This window comes from Ixodes scapularis, unplaced genomic scaffold, assembly GCF_016920785.2.
Source record: "Ixodes scapularis isolate PalLabHiFi unplaced genomic scaffold, ASM1692078v2 PGA_scaffold5__190_contigs__length_132052651, whole genome shotgun sequence".
NCBI lineage: Eukaryota > Metazoa > Arthropoda > Arachnida > Ixodida > Ixodidae > Ixodes > Ixodes scapularis.
The window spans coordinates 26,353,062-26,369,144 of NW_024609880.1; the positions used below are offsets into that span (position 1 = coordinate 26,353,062).

A 16,083-nucleotide genomic window follows, 5' to 3' on the forward strand; every position below is an offset into this window, starting at 1 on the left:
GGACTTCGTGAAGGCAGCGCAACAGTCGTGAACGCCCCAACCACCAATTTCCGCTCTTCTGCTGTATTGCTGCAAACTGCTAGAACGTGGGCCCTAAGGACAGCCTCCTACTGAGGCTGTTACTGGACAGTGGAAGTCAGCGCACGTTTATCCGGCAGGACATTTCTGAAAAACTAGGCTGTGAAGTCGTTGGCCAGGAGGAGCTTACTATATACACATTTGGAAACACAGCCACCAAACGGTCCTGTCGACGAGTGGTTGTCACCCTCCATAGCCATCAAGGCAACCAGAAGATATCACTTGAAGCACTGGAGGTCCCAGACCTGTGTACAGTATCACACCAGCAGCTAGATGACAATCTACTGAGACAACTTCATTCCAGCGGACTTCAAGCCGCCGATATCATCCCTGCTGGGGTTCAAGCCAGAGTGGACAACGACGTCGGCGTTCTCATAGGCTCAGACTTTTACTGGCAAGTCGTCACGGGACGGATCCAGCGCATGAATGACGACCTCACCGCCGTAGAAACCATATTCGGCTGGACGGTTCAAGGAACCTACTCTCAAGCCATCAACGACCAGCTCCTGGTGCACTTCCAGACCATCGGTATCCTGGTGGCCGAGAAGGCGGAGCTTCAGTCGGCGCTGTCTCAGAGCCAGCGAACCGCCAAACAGAAGGCCGTGGAGACGGAAGAGCTGCAAGGAAGACTGAAGGCGGCTAGAGAGAGAAACACAGGCTTGGAGCGAAAGCTGAACTCTGCCAGCAACCATAGCCAGGTTCAGGAGAAGAGTTTCCGAGAGTACCTCAGGGAAATCGAAAGGCTCAAGACGGAACAGTACAAATTAAGCAAATCAATCGAGGAACTGAAGCAAAAAGTTTCTAAGTTGAGCAACAAGCTTGGCAAGAAGACGATGGACAATGAAGCCCTGCAACAGGAGCTTGGCGACGTGAAGAAGGACCTGTTCTTGGCGCAGCTTATTGCTCAGCAGCTCGAAGATGCTCAGCCCTCTGAGAATGTGTACAGCCAGTTAGAGAAGCTCCACCAAAAGAAGTTGGACATGCAGAAGAAGGTCAACAAGTTCAAAGATGCGATGGAGCAGATTGCGGCAGAAAAGCGGCAGACGTTCTCTCACTACCAGTCGTACGTGGACCGGCTCTCAGCAGCTGGTTACAAGCAAGGCAATGCTGGAGAGACGAATGCCCAGGAGTTCTCCACTCCGCACATAAGAGTCAGACAACGACGTCTCCGCGTATTCAACCGGGAGACATTGTTATCGTAAATAACGACACGCCACCGCTCCTATTGGAACTTGGAAGAATAACAGCAACATTTCCTGGAAGAGACGGCATACCAAGAGTGCGCTGTTCGCCTTGCAAGCGGACAAGAAATGCGGCGCCTTATGCAAGGTCTTCTCCTTCTTGAAGGCAACATCTCAAACTAAGAATTGGCTCAGAACGATGGACACCCCTTGTTTGCTACAAGCATTGCGTTATCCTGACTTCACTGAAACTGTGTGGGATTCGGCAAAGTGTTCATTCAACTTGTTTGTGTATTTTTGTATCCCCCATTGACATTTCATGAGTTCGTGTTTTCTGCGCCTGCTCTGTGCCGTCTTAAACTTCCTCATCTTGCGGTATGGGAATTCATGGTCTCATCTCCAGGCCGGCGCGGGAAGTTGTTGTAGATTATGCCATCTGGTAGCAGGTAACGAGAGGAAAAGGAGGTAGAGGAGCGCAATACCACGAGATCATGAACGGCACGAGGAGGAACGATAAACCGACACCATCGAAACGGACGTGCCCGGGATCTCTTCCTTAACAAAGCGCTTCAAATTACAGTAGGCACGCGCATAGAACAATTTTAGGAGGTAAATTGCTCTTTTTCTTTGCTCGCGACCGCTCTGTTTTCTGGTACTTCGCTCGGAGTAAAAAAATTACATCTTTTATACGTGGTTTCTGGGGAAAATATTGGTTCCAATATACAAGGGGAAAAATGAGCGATGAAGGCACTTTTAAGTGGTTTTGGTCATTCTTCGCAAGAGCTGACCCTATTCACATGTTACACACTAAGGCAAAATAAAGCATCCCTCGACACATCAATGACAAGCAACATAGCTTTCTTTGAGACACGTAAGGAAGACAAAACATTTATCGCTTACGTATATCGAAGTCTTGCTTGGCCGGAAGTGGCCGCTCCTCTAGCGTGGCGATAAGCGTGAGCGAGCGCGTGAGCAGTGACAGACGCACCCTGGGCTCGTCGCGACCACTGCCCTGCGCCTTGTTCACCCGCATCGGAAGTCCGTCCGAGCAGCACGTCCGGCGATGCCTTGCCATGGCGGCACGTGCTTCGGCACCCACCTGAAATGGACAACTGAATAATGAGACATCCGCCTTGGAAACAGCGTACTCTTATTGCAGCGTAAATAACGAAGCGCTAGCAGTATATTTTGCACTTGCTGGAGCTGAAGTGGAGCTAGTGTTCGTGTGTACCAAAGTCATGAATTGAGGACAGTGTGGGGCTATCGCTTGATCAGATTTGGAACAATGCTTCCACTATACATAACATGCGCTTTGCGCCAAACTATTCTTGTGCTCGAGTTAGGGTAGCATTACCGGATAATGCGCCAAGAAACGCTAAAGATACGAAGGAAGACCAGGACAGGAGGTGGCGTAATTAGCAATTGAATTGTTTATTTCGGAAAATTAGATCACCAGTTCTTTTACTTTTAGTTTGGTTCATAAAATGCTTCACTTTTGTTTTCCGTTCTGATAAATTGTCACTGGATGGTTCAAGCTTTTCCAGTCACCATTATTTGCTCATCGTTGATCTCACTCCTCGTGTTTTACAACATGCATTACGTCTTGCTCGAACAGAAATCAATATTCAATGCCGAAACCATAGAATGAGAGATCTTCTCCAGTTTCGCAGATTTGCTTTTACAGTCTGGAAGGCCAAGTGCCTGCGCTCTTAGTTAACCGTAACAAAAAGCCAGTAAATTCAGACGTTACTAACTTATAGACCGTAGCTCTTAGGGGCCTGTCTCCGGCTTGAGCGGCATCGCCGTCAGCGTAACCGCGTGTTGCATTATGGAACGTCTCCCATATTGACATCACACGTGACGTCACACGGCACCTAAATTTGGCGCGAAATGTTGCCGCTAAACTTAGCGGGGTAGTTTTTCTACAACATTTAGCGGGCAATTTTTCCGCTAAATATAGCGGGGATATCTCTCCGCACTTTTGTTCCGAGCGAAGAAATTGTTTGCAAAGTTTACGTGCAATTTTTAATGTTAAATTTCGCGGAAAACGTTCGGCGCCAAGTTTTTTTCGATAAACTTTTCGAAAAAAATTTTCCGCCAAATTTAGCGGGAGAATTTAGCCGCTAAACGTAGCAGGAGAATGTTTCCATTAAATTTAGTGGGTAAGATTTTCCGCTAAATTTAACGGGAGAACTTAACAGGACATTGTCCCATAATTTTCGGTAAATTCCACCCGCAACCCTTTCCTCCCCTCTGTACCCTTCCCTGCTCCTCCTCAACAGTTGCGCTCTAATTCTGCGTCACAGAGGATTGTCAAAGCCTTTCATTTATTTATTATATTTAATATTTATTTCTGACCATTGCAACATTTTACCAACTATATACTACCTCAAATGTGCGACAGAAAGTAAAAAGTGGGTGAATGCAGCAGTCACTTCCTTTTTTCTGACCGTTACTACCTTTTTAATATATATTTACTGCCTCAAACGCGGGACAGGTAAAAACTGCAGCTGCTATGCGGGGAAGCCAGTACATGGTTGCTGGGATCTATGGGAACGCTGTTTTATAGGCTGTCGCGAAAAAACACTTTGTGCACCATTACTTACTAGTAAGGTGTACATCCCTTGGAATAGTTAGGAACAATATTGAGAACCACATTGGGTCTAAAGCAGAATGAAACTGTTAACATCGTTCACAGACGAGGTGGCCACTGAGCAACCGACTTTCTTCAAATGATTAGTATAAAACACGCATGGATATCCATTGGGAACAGCGATTGGGTTACCGTGCATGTGCGTGTTGTGCGTGTGTCATGTGTTCGAATTTCTTGTATATGTTAAATGTATAATGCCTGTGCACATCTGCACGTAAACAGCGTGGAAAAAGTGTATCCCACTGGTAATACTATTGTTTGTCAATTTTTAATTTGACGTTGACTAGCACCACCTGGGTCTTGTGCGAGTTAGTGCAGGTTATTAGCTAAAGGGAGTGTGAGATACCAGGCTGGTCAGTAACTGTTAATAATTTCTTGGCCTACTGACCGTTAGTAGCTTGACCGTTACTATATACAGTTATTACACAAATAGCATGGAATTTGGCCAAGCATTGGCAGATGGCTGGTGATCTGTTCTGTTGGCCAATGGCCAGAAAGTAGCCAGTCATTGGCCAATGCTTGGCCGATGGCTGATGGCTAGTGGTCATTGGTCATTGTCCAGAGAAAGGCCAGTCATCAGCCAATGGCTGGCCACCGTCTGGTCACTGGTCAAAGCAACATTTTCAGCCATTGGCCCCCAATGACTGGCTAAATTTGAACTGCTTGGGTAGGCACCTAGTAACATATGTGACCAGCAGTTACTGTATTTTTACCTAGTGAATATTACTTTCAGAGTGTGCTGCTCTAACCAGTAGGTCTACATGACCATGACCGTGGCGAATCCTGATAATTATTCCAGAAGATAGCTTACTTATTGAGAAGACGTTTCTCGTGGTAACAGTTCTTCTAAGCAATAATGAAGTGATACCGGGTTAACCTTGAGCAGACAATTAACGAAACTTATTTTATAACTCGAAGATAAAGCCGCACACGAAATGAATATAAATGCATAATCTGCTTTTGACAGCTTAAAAAGAGTGGATTGCGAATTAGCTCACTTCGGCGTTCAGGAAGCAGTAGAGCGTCGCCACCAGAAATCCCTGCAAATGCAGAAGGACAAAACAAATGTCACTTTCGGATCTCAAAACAAAGACCATAATATTACTTCAGTACAATTAAGATGACCATACCTTTTTTGAAAATAAGTAATGTAATAAATTATTTCAAATTAGATAAAGAAGTATGTCGGGACTGAATCAATAATCCCCAGCCGATCACAGACCCGTGCATCACTACGCGTGGGAAGAAGTACACAGACTGCACGAGTGGCGTCGTGTATGAGATTCCGATGACGTGTGGGTTAAGCTATGTAGAGCAAACAGGCAAATGTGTTGATCGGGCCCGCGAACACGCAGCTTCCTTCAGGACCACACCGTCAGGGCATCTCGCCGTTCATTGCAGCAGATGCTCTTGCACCCCATCATTCAACAAAATGCAAATTTCGCCAAAATACAAAAAACAAGGAGTCATGCGAACTACACGAGGATTTTGAGATTAGGGCTAGGGGAAACAAGTGCATCAGCGAAACGTCTAGGCCCTGTTTACGGATGAGTGTTACTATCTAAAACGTGAGCTGGGCAGGGATTGATTGATGACTGTGCGTTCCCGTTGGCAATAATGTTAAGTGCTTTTACAAATAAACTTCAGTTAAGAGTGCGCAATGTGTCGTAGCTTTCTTCGTTTCTCGGTCCGTGTTTTTTTCGGCGCTTTATACTTTTTGCAATGTACCAACTCGCCCATCTAATCACATTATTGATCGCTTCTATAGTAATTTTCACTCAATATTTAAGACAGCCGTATCTTCTCTTTAGAGGTTTAAGAAAACCAGTTGAAAATTATTTTTATTACAGAAGGTTGTCTAAAGTAAGAGTTCTAGTTATATTAAAATAGCACACCAACGAGGTCCCACAGGCGGAAAGCCTGATGTATGGTTGTAAGAAAAGTGTACAAAACGTAGGTAAAATACTAACGAAAATATGAAGATAACCCATTATATTTCGTGCGCAGACATCTAAAAAAACACGTTAACAAACAAAACAAAAATGTCGATGATTCAGTTGTTGACACCACGTTTTCATGTTGTCGCCGACACACTAAGAACTTTCCCCTCTAGACTGCAGCGCTGGAGCTCACAGAATACTTTATTGTCCTTTCGTGTGTTTTTTTCACTTCAGATGTGCCTCTCCTCTAAAACCTTTAAGCCGAAAAAAAATCAAGGTCTATATTTACTTTGGGTTTTCAAACGCTAGGATTACTTTTAATCCGAAAGATACCATTTCCTTTCTCTTGACGGGGCGTTTCTGCCGCAACAACATCCGGCCACCTCACAAATAAAAGGCGATAGCTTACGCTATTTTGGTGTTTCCGAAGAATACTACTCGAAAGGGAGTCTGGATTTACGTTGTGCTTTTGGGAGAAATAGACCAAGATTTCGGCCGGATCTCACCGAATGATTTTGGGGTGTTCCTAAATTTTTGCTTTGCAGTTTTGTTTTGAGAACAGGAGATTCCGTTTATAACAGGCTGCGTCATTTGAAGACCGAAATACTTAGTAATTGAGTTTAGCAGAAGACATCACAGCCAACGTGTCATCACGGAAGGCTACTGCCCTGAACGCCAACTTAAAAAAAAAGGGGGAATGGATCAATGTCGGCCTGACATATTCAAAAGTAACTACAGGCCAATTTAATCTCCTTTTAAAGTAACCTTTATTCAAATTGGATTACCTATGATCTGAAATTATTTTGATTTTATTTATATTACCTATGTTCAGTTTTCAAAATAATTGGTAATTTAGCCATGCTCTCTGGGTGAATGCTTTTTTCCCCTGTAAAGTTTGCGCCAAAAAACGAGGAAGAAGCAAACAAAGCCCACCAGAAAACGAGGGTGAGAAAGACTAGACGCAAACAGTATCGACGTCTTATTCTTCTAGTTTGCTTCATCCTCGTTTTTTGTAGAGTATTACTTTAAAGGGAAGGTGAGGAAGTTTTTTAATTGGGAAATATTGTGAGAGTTTGAATGTAGTAACCTTAAAAATTAGGTGTTTAAAGTTTTATATCTAGTATGTTAGTAGAAGCGACGTAGTGGGGCAAAAAGATATTTGGCAGTAGCCTCGCCACCTGCGGCAGTTCAAAAGCAGGACAGCGCCAGGTCGGAGCGTAAAACCAGCGAAAATGCCGTCATCGACGTGCTTCCCTACCCGTCAATCTCTACAATCCCCACCCGTTTTTTTTTTTTTTTTTTCTGAAATAAAAGCAGTTTACGCTTACTTCAGTCCAAATTAAGTACCCTAATGAAATTGACAATACAAAACTGTACGAAGTGCAGTCAGCTTTAAACTGCCAAACTGAAAGTGCCTAAGCTTCCTTTTAAAGGAAAACCGTAAAAATGACCCAATTATCGTTTGAATTTCGTCGTACGGCTTCAGTTTTTGAAAGGTAAGTGCCGCCGAGTTATATTCTTGTTGAATCGAGTTGGCAGAAACACAGACATATGTGCTAATAATAAGAAAGCCAGGCGATGTAAAGACGTAGAGATTAGACTACTTAAATTTCAAGCTGCAGAGGCTGCATTTGCTTTAGCGCATTCAACGTCCTTGAGTTAAGCGTCACAATTTCCGGACAAAGTGTGATGCTTTGTGTCTGAACAGTGTTGAAGACCCTTTTGGTCTCGCTGCTGTAAGAAATGCAAGGCATGGCGATTGCCAGGCATCTAGTTATCGCTCCGGTACCAGGCAAATTCAGGCATCAGCTGGTAAGAACGCCAGAAAACGTAACATGAAGGAAGGAACCTGAAGATAATAGGCCGTGCTCCACGTTCCTTGAACTGTTAATTATTATATAGGCTGTAAAAATGTCGAGGGTCGATCTAGAATGGGCCGTAAATATCGGCGACTGCACGTAGTAATCTAAGCTTCTCTTGGAAGGTGTATATAAAAGGTTGGTTTTACTGGGTAAAATTAGAAGGCGTAACTCGCTTGCCGTGAAAGATAGGGCCAAAAAAATTGCCAGGGTAAAAGGAAGACTGCGCTGGAAACGACCGGGCCCAGTGGCAGGGCGTGTTTCACGCAGGTATCAAAAGATGGCGCTACGTTCTTGTTCCGACTAGAGTTTATTGTATGGGATCTCTACAGGAGCCAGAGTTGCGGGTTCAGCTCTCTAAAAATCTTAAATTATGCGGGAACGCCCCTCCTCGCACCCGTAGGAGCCGTGCTCAGTCGATTGCAGCCGGTCACGTGTCTGAATTTGGCGAATAGCGGCGGTGCGCGCGCCGCCGCGCACGGAAAACAAGAAAGGAGAAGGAGGCAAAATCAGGGGAACATGCGCCGGGACGTGCAACCTCGGCGAAGCGACTTGCCTGCACGGCGCGGGATCATTTGCTCCTCACGTGATTGATCTCGGCGCATAGTGGCGTGGCGGCACGTGAAAAACAGATGCGCATATCTGAATCCCATAGGGAGCCTATAAAAAACTCTAGTTCCGGCTTACTTTGAAAAAAATAATATCAAGACAGCCCACGACCATCGTTGTCTATTAAAGTGAAAATAATTGTTTATTAATGTACCTTTGGTTTAAATATAAATGCGGACAATGATAGCAAAACTTGAATTAACAAAAATAAAATAAAGCACCTTTAAATGATGACTGTGATCTTGCTGCCGCTGTATTTCTTTTGCTTGTTCCGCTTTCTTTCGCTGCTCGACTTTACCTTCCGACGCTGCACCTGACCCCATCGATTTATAGGTGCGTCAATCGAGCCCCGCCCCTGGACTCAATCTTCCGCATCGCCCACCGCCGTTGAGCCTGGCAAGGTATTTTACCTTATTTTTTACAGAAAGGGAAAAGGGAGCTAAACCTCGTAACTTTACAAGCAAAAACCTCACCTGTGATATACACCTGTGACGAAAGATTCGAATTTTTAAGTGCGGGCAGCGATTTTTGCTGCCCGTTTGAGATCGAGCCTCGGCATTTCAGGCACCCTATATAAACACTGAGAGCTAGAAAACGCAGGGTTTGGCGTGTCCGGAGAATCTTATTTTCGCGGAGCAGAAAGGAAGATGGTGGCATCAATTTATAGGAATGTTAGAGTAAAAACTAGAACAACAACAAAAAAAAAACTTGAATATGATCAGCTCTGTGTTTTCTTAAACACTGGCGTGGCTTACGAAAAAATAGGAAAACGCGGGAAACAACTTTAATCACTACTTTACAAAACAAGATAAAAGCATGTGAGAAAGAGTCAAAGCACAAACTGTATGTCATATCCCAGTGTTGATGGACTAACAGCTAAACCGCTCACCTCTCGGAAAAAAACAACTGGTCGCGTCTTAATACTGGTTTTACTAAAGAACATGGTTTTACTTTAACGTAATAGTGCGGCTGGGGTTGTATTTTATGCTACCAAAGTGATATCTGTCATATATTTTGGTTCGACTTTTGACCGTAGTTGACCTCCCTAAGCTGCCAGTCACTGTTGAAAACAGCGAAGAGGTAATAATAACGGGGACGGAAGTGAAACACAAACTTGGAGCGCGTGCGCCATTGGTTCAAAAGACTAGAAAACGACGTTACTAGTTCTTTAAAAAATAGGCGCGCAATTTTGTTCACGTTATTTTTAAAGGTGTCATGTTACCGGAGGTGGCATTTTGTATGCGTTGGGAAAACTACTGCACTGTTAGAAAGAGGTCACCTGGAATGAAGAAAACAGCTGATCGATGTAGAGCCACACCAGCTCAAGCAGGTCGCCCGCTGCAGCCAAGGACATTCCAAGGAGAAAGGCGTAGTGGGCGCCGAACAAAGGGACCAGCACAAGCGTCGACTTGAACCACTTCCTGTAGTGGCACACAAAATCAGATTAATTAGAGAAGAATTAGTAGATGGCAGGTCAATGTTGTCATAGCATCCAGAGTGGTAAATCCAACATCACAATGGCGCTATAAAGTGGTAGATGTTACTACCCAGGCAGCATAGTCGTTTAGGCAAAATTTTGTTTTGTCTCGGCATCTAGAGCGTAAAAAATCCCAAAGGAAGTCAAACAAAAAAACGAACTTGACATTTTTTGACCAGAGTCTGGGTGTTTGACTCTAATTCGTGATATCAGTAACGAAATTAGGTTTCACTGACGCTAGATCGGCTGTTATCCGGCATTTTCGGGCCTAAATTGCGGAACAAGTGCCATAGATCGGCTTCACTTCTGGCTGTTCGCTTTTTGTGTGGTAACTTTTGGTCGGAATTGCCGGATATGTGTCAGGTTTAGGATTCACTGCTACATCTTCGGTTCATGCGTGGTACGTTTGGCTTGTGTCTGACTGGCAATTCACTGGTGAGCTATAGAGAATCTATAGAAATGCCAAGGAAAAATTCTGTGTCACAAAATAACGTATTAACGTATTAGAGGAAAACCATATTAGCGCCAAGGTAGGCCTCATTGCCAAGCTTGTGCCAGGTTAGGAGCATCTGGCGTGCTACTTGAACATGCATCTTCTAGATATTTATTGTTAACAATGCGCTTGTTTCAGGCATATAAATATTTAAAAAAAACGCATTCAATCTCGTCTCAGCATAGCCACTCAATTCGAGGACGTCTGAGACGTAAACACTGATTTATATTCTTTTTTTTTATTATTAACCATCGCAGCACCAACATGTGCATCGTACGCAGAAAAGTGAGCGGCATTAGGTGGAAATACAAAAAAAAAAATGTTAATGGAATATTTTTATTAACGGGACAATGTGTCTCATCGGAAGTCGCAAAAACATTATTTAACTAAACAATTTACACTAGTTTTTGTTTAGCTTCTAGTGTATATTAAGTTTCCTATGCATACTTAAGAAGAAACATAAAGTTACTTTGAACTGTTCACGTCACCACTCCCTTGGGGGAGGCTATTTGTTTTTCTTCGGGGGCATCGATTATGCAATGTGCACAGTAGTGTGGTCTGAACAACCGCCAGCGTTATCTAGATAACACACGAAAAGTGCACATCATTTTACCCACGCAACTCTTGAACAAACTTTTTTCATTTTAAATAGAAATTAAGACCTGGCATTCAACAGTAAGGAGAAAGAAGACACCTAAAAGAAAGAAATAGGTACGCACACAAACATCGAGTGTGTTTGTTTGTCCTCTTATTTCTATGTGCCTTCTATCTCCATCTTTAGACCCAAGTTTTATTTATTTATCGGAATCCCCAGCTCGCTTGCGTACTCCCAATGCCTTCACTCATCCATTTTTCTTTATTTTTGTTTTATTTTTGATGCACTGAGTGACTAGCAGTCTCCGATTATATGCCTATGCCGAGAAAGAGGCTAATCAATGCGCTACGTTCAGGTTGGACCCCTGCTATATCAGCGGTGTAAAATATTGATGTTATTTGAGAGGTAAAACGTTCAAGTGATGTAGGTTAGATTATGATGGGGTAGATACATGAATAATTAGATGGATGGTATTACAAGGCAAATTTGGAAGATGTCCAGCTTGGACGTGTGAGCTTGAATTTTGTAAAACCCGGTCGCTACGCACCTAAAATGCATGCATGCGAATTCGCATCACTCCACCCAATACCTAGAGTCAACCCATACTGCTTCCAGGTGTACCACATTCTAAAAATACATAGGCAGTGTACACGGAAGGAAAATAAACAAAATTAGAGTTTGTTTTCTCAGTTCGCACGTTGTCCTCGTTTTCTGCCAATTCCCATGTTTGCAAGATCTGTGTTTGAGCGTTTTCTGTTTAAAGCATATCGAGGCTAGAAACTCTGAAAAAAAAAAAAAAACATGTTTTAGTATGTGATTCATTTTTGTAGCTAGGCTAGATAGTACTTTCTTACAGGTTCTCACTGATTCGATCAATCTTAGAAACGGAGTCAAATCCTTCCAATATTTTGGGGGCCTTTTGCCTCAATAAAAGGTCCTGTAGCCTACGATGATGTCTATTTTTCCTAAATCCGCACGAAGATGTGTCTTCGAGTGGTAATTTTAGGATTTGCACCACACATGCCTAAAAAACGTTTTTCATTTTATGTTTGTATTCTTTTTGAAAAAGCTTGTGTTACCTTGAACCTGCAGGTTGCATTTTCCGTCGGGACGCCCAAAGCGTTCGATATTTGACTGTTGTTTGCTTTGGTCACCAAAGATTGGTAGTCAAAAATAAAGGAGTGCAAACATTTAGTGAATAGCAGTATTGATTTGATTTTATAAAAAATCTTTCAACTTGATTTTTTTTCAATATTTATTACACAAATGATGGCGCAGAAAAATCTACATTAAGACATTGACAAAATCCCGAGTCTGTGGGTAAGAACGACGTGCACACACTAAAATAGGGGAATAACGTATGCGGAAGGAGGGCGAGGTTTACATTTTGTAGGATTAATAAACTTAATGTAAGGGCGCAAGCCAACTGGTGAATATTAAGCCTAAAAAAAACCGGGACTCCGGCTAAAAATGGTTCATTCACTGGATAGTTTCGGGGTCTCCCGCGGTCTCAGGTTTTCTTTGTCATGCTAAATATTCACCCGCCTGTTTGCGTCCTTGTATTCAATACATGGAAACCATTTTTTTATTTTGTGTAGAAATTATCAAGTGGAAAAACATCTTAAATATAGTGATCAGGGTGACATTGCGCAACATTTCTTTCTTCTGTAGAACTTACATCCCCAAAACCATGTGTGATACTGTGCTAGCGGGTTTCGGCACCGCTCTCATGGGAGACCATTCACTTAAGATAAAAATATGGCCATAACATCAAAACGCTACACTTTGAACAATTTGCCGTGATACTACTCCATTCTATCGTATACCACTATGCTTGTGCCAACATTTCAAGATGAGGACGTATAAAGTGCACGTTCCTCCATCGAATAAACTTTTTGACATATTGCCACTACGGATAGTGTCGAAGTTAATTAAAGTGTACAGTTCGTTGTTTGTCCGAGAAGAGCTCATTATGATTGCATAAATTATAAAGCATACCTCCACAATAATATGGAATTTGGTTTAGTGTCTAGGACGTGTTTTGCATGGCTAGAAATATACATTTCCGAGGCACCTCACACAAATTTTAGAGAAACAGCCAAGTTTGAACCAGCACAATTTAAAAATACTACAAAATATAATATTTCTCATTGAACTGCAATAAACCAGAAGAATCTATATTATAATGTGTACAATTTACTTTTCTTGTAAAAATTTGTTTTCTTTGGATCTTGAGACCAATTCGCAAAATAAGACTCATCTGCTTTCGTTTAGACTTTTAAGATCATTTCCAGCTTTCTACTACTGACATCACTAAAGTAGCAAACAAACCCAGGTGTTTTATATTACGACAAACAAAATTATAAACGCATTAAAAAATATTTTCCCGAGATATTAATGTAATTTGATTACAACAAAGTGCATTTTATTCTAAGGATTGGGAGAACTGCCGAGAACAATCGACCTATGAGAGTATGATTGTTCTTTTAAACTTAACATTCCGAAGTAAAAAAAAAAATATTTAGGCACGATCAAAATGTTTTAATTACATTCATTATCCCTTTCGTTTTGCACACAAACAGAGGAGAAAGTCAAGAGACGAGCGTATTGGAATATCCTACATGATATCACATTCCTCGAAGTGGGCTGAAGCCCAAGATTTAAGAAAAGCACCGGCTTGTAGTCGGAGGAATTTAGTTTGATATTTCTTCGCCAGATATGAATTCGGTGCATCTCAAAACTCCCCCGGACAAGGCGCGGGTGCCCGAATTTGAAATGATAGACGAATGCCCAGAAACAGTCAAACCATGTCCAAAACAAGACACGTTTTCTCAAAGAAGACTCATTTTAAAGAATTTGCCAAAGCAGGAGCATGTAGTTGAGGGCCATAAAGTTTGTGATAGGTCAATAGTCAAAAATTCGCCCGATCGCAAAAGGTTCCTGAATGGCGAGCGCAAGCCCGAATTTGGAATGATAAAAGAAAGGCCCGAGAACAGTCGAATAGTCTCCACCTCGAGACAAGCTTTCACAAAAATGGTTCATTTTATAGGATTTTTCATCGCAGCAGGTTCAAAACGCTCTCTTGCGTAGCGCGGGCACCCAAATGCGAAGATGAAAAGGAATACGTCAAAATGGTCCAACCACCCATAATTTACTCGGTATGCGTTATTATTACATTTTTTTATAATTTGGCATGAAGGACAGGGTTGTTAAAATTATCATGCGCGTTTGTGCTCCGGCAGCATTGCGCAGCTATTGCACGAGTGCTAACTTTAGCGCACTACCGCGTTTCATCCCCAAATATTTGTGCCATCCCAACTCACCAAGCTCGATCTAAAATGGACAGTAAAAATGGACGCCTGCACGTAGCAATCTAATTTTTTCGTCAAATGTGGATTTCACAGGTCGTTTTCTCTTGTAAAACTAGAAAGCGTAGCTCCCTTCCTGTAGAACATGTGGCCAAGAAACTGGCCAGGGTCAACGGCGGGCGGCGACACAGGCAACCAAGTCGAGCGGCGGGGCGCCTTTTGGCGCTCGTATTGGTAGATGACGCTACCTCGTTATCGAAAATGCTTACAACCAACCTGTTCTTTTTTTTTTTAAATCAACATAATCTTTTTGTTATATACCTTTAGTTAAAACATTAATGCGGACAATAAAAACAAAACTTCAAGTAAAAAAAAAACGCGTCTGCATAACGATGGCGCTTTTGCTACCAACGAATTTCGCCTGTGTGCCGTCTGCTTTCTTTCGCTGGTCAGCTGCACCTTCGGATGCTGCGTCCGACGCCATCTATGAATACGCGCGTGAAACGCACCCCGCAACTCGACTCGGTCGTTTGCGCTGCCGTCCGCCGTTGAGCCTGGGAAGCGTTTTGGCACTATTTTTACAAAAAGGAAGCTACGCTTTGCAATCTTACACGGAAAAAAAAAAAAAAAAGAAACCGACGTGTGAAATGCACCTTTAAAAAAAAGGGTCAGATTGCTACGTGCAAGCGTCGATTTTTACGGTTCATATTACATCGAGCCTGGTGACTTGGGACACCCTATTTATCAGGGTGCAATACATTATGGCCCTGAAATAGATAAGTTCACAATTCCTCCTTAAATACGTCCTGTTCGAAATGAACCACTAATTATAGCCTATGACTTCTGCGAAATGGTTTAGAAGTTCCGGTGTTCTTCTTTTGAACGCAGTATCGCCATGGAATAGCAAGGGATAACGATAAAGTTATCAGTATGCGGTAACCGCAAGACGCAGCTTATTTCATTATTTTTTATATATTTAAAGTTACTTATTTCTTACTCGGCTCACACTCCGGTGTGGCTGAAATTTGCACGGAGCATAAAAGTTAAAGGTGAATACGCCACGTGGGGACAGATATATGAACTAGAAACGCCTGTCGGAATTTTGTTTCCATGAGTGGGAGAGTTTGAAACATCGTTCAGTCAAGAACGGTCAGCATCCCATTTAAATTACCACTTTTTTCAACAGGTTAAGATACAATATTGTTAGTACCGCTTTTGTTGTGCTGTATTCCATTCTTTAAAGCCAGCTGGCAAAGCAGGGAGTTCCTGAATAATGGAAGTATGTTGAGGTTGTCCATAATATTTTCTAGAAGGAGCACTTTGTCTCACCTGTATCTGTACTTCCTCGCTTGGTGGGTTTGGGTGGTGAACAGCTTTACAAAGAGTACCCTTGTAATGTTGATAAATAGGAAGAAGTTCACCTGCGATAAATCAGAAATATGGGCAACAGTATTATACCAAAATAAAATTATTGCCTGTGGCTGATGCTGTCAATACATCTCGGAAAGAGTTTGTAAGAGTATTGGTTTTAAGATTTTGTTTATTTTTACGTTGTTTTTTATGCTATAACAAGCTGGGTAAGCAAATTGTATTATATGTGCACTGTAAGGTGATGAACATCCGAATTACCATGCCACCTGCTTCTCGTAAAACCGACTATTGTTTGTGATTGAACTTCGATGAATTGACCCAATAAATGATTACATTCATAAAATATTTATATCTTGTTACTTATATAGAGCAAACTTTGTTTTAATTGACTTATAATAAAACTCGGACACCGACATTTGTAGTTGCTCTTTGCAATGTGCTCTTGCCCCTTCCGATAGCCGGAGCACACACTTTCGCTTTGCTCAATACATAAAAAAGCGTGCAAAACTACGTAATTAC

At 42.4% G+C, this 16,083-nt stretch overlaps 1 protein-coding gene across 1 annotated transcript in view; it reads right to left on the minus strand.

Moving 5' to 3' along the window:
- Window positions 1-4,901: 4,901 nt before the first annotated feature.
- Window positions 4,902-16,083, minus strand: part of LOC120841722 (parathyroid hormone/parathyroid hormone-related peptide receptor-like) — an 88,503-nt gene continuing 77,321 nt past the window's right edge. Inside the window, exons 9-11 of the mRNA XM_040212684.1 lie at window positions 15,523-15,614; window positions 9,600-9,741; window positions 4,902-4,952 (exon numbers count right to left, since the gene is read on the minus strand). Of these exons, the coding sequence (XP_040068618.1) occupies window positions 4,902-4,952; window positions 9,600-9,741; window positions 15,523-15,614 (285 nt within the window). The remainder of the gene's footprint in view (window positions 4,953-9,599; window positions 9,742-15,522; window positions 15,615-16,083) is intronic.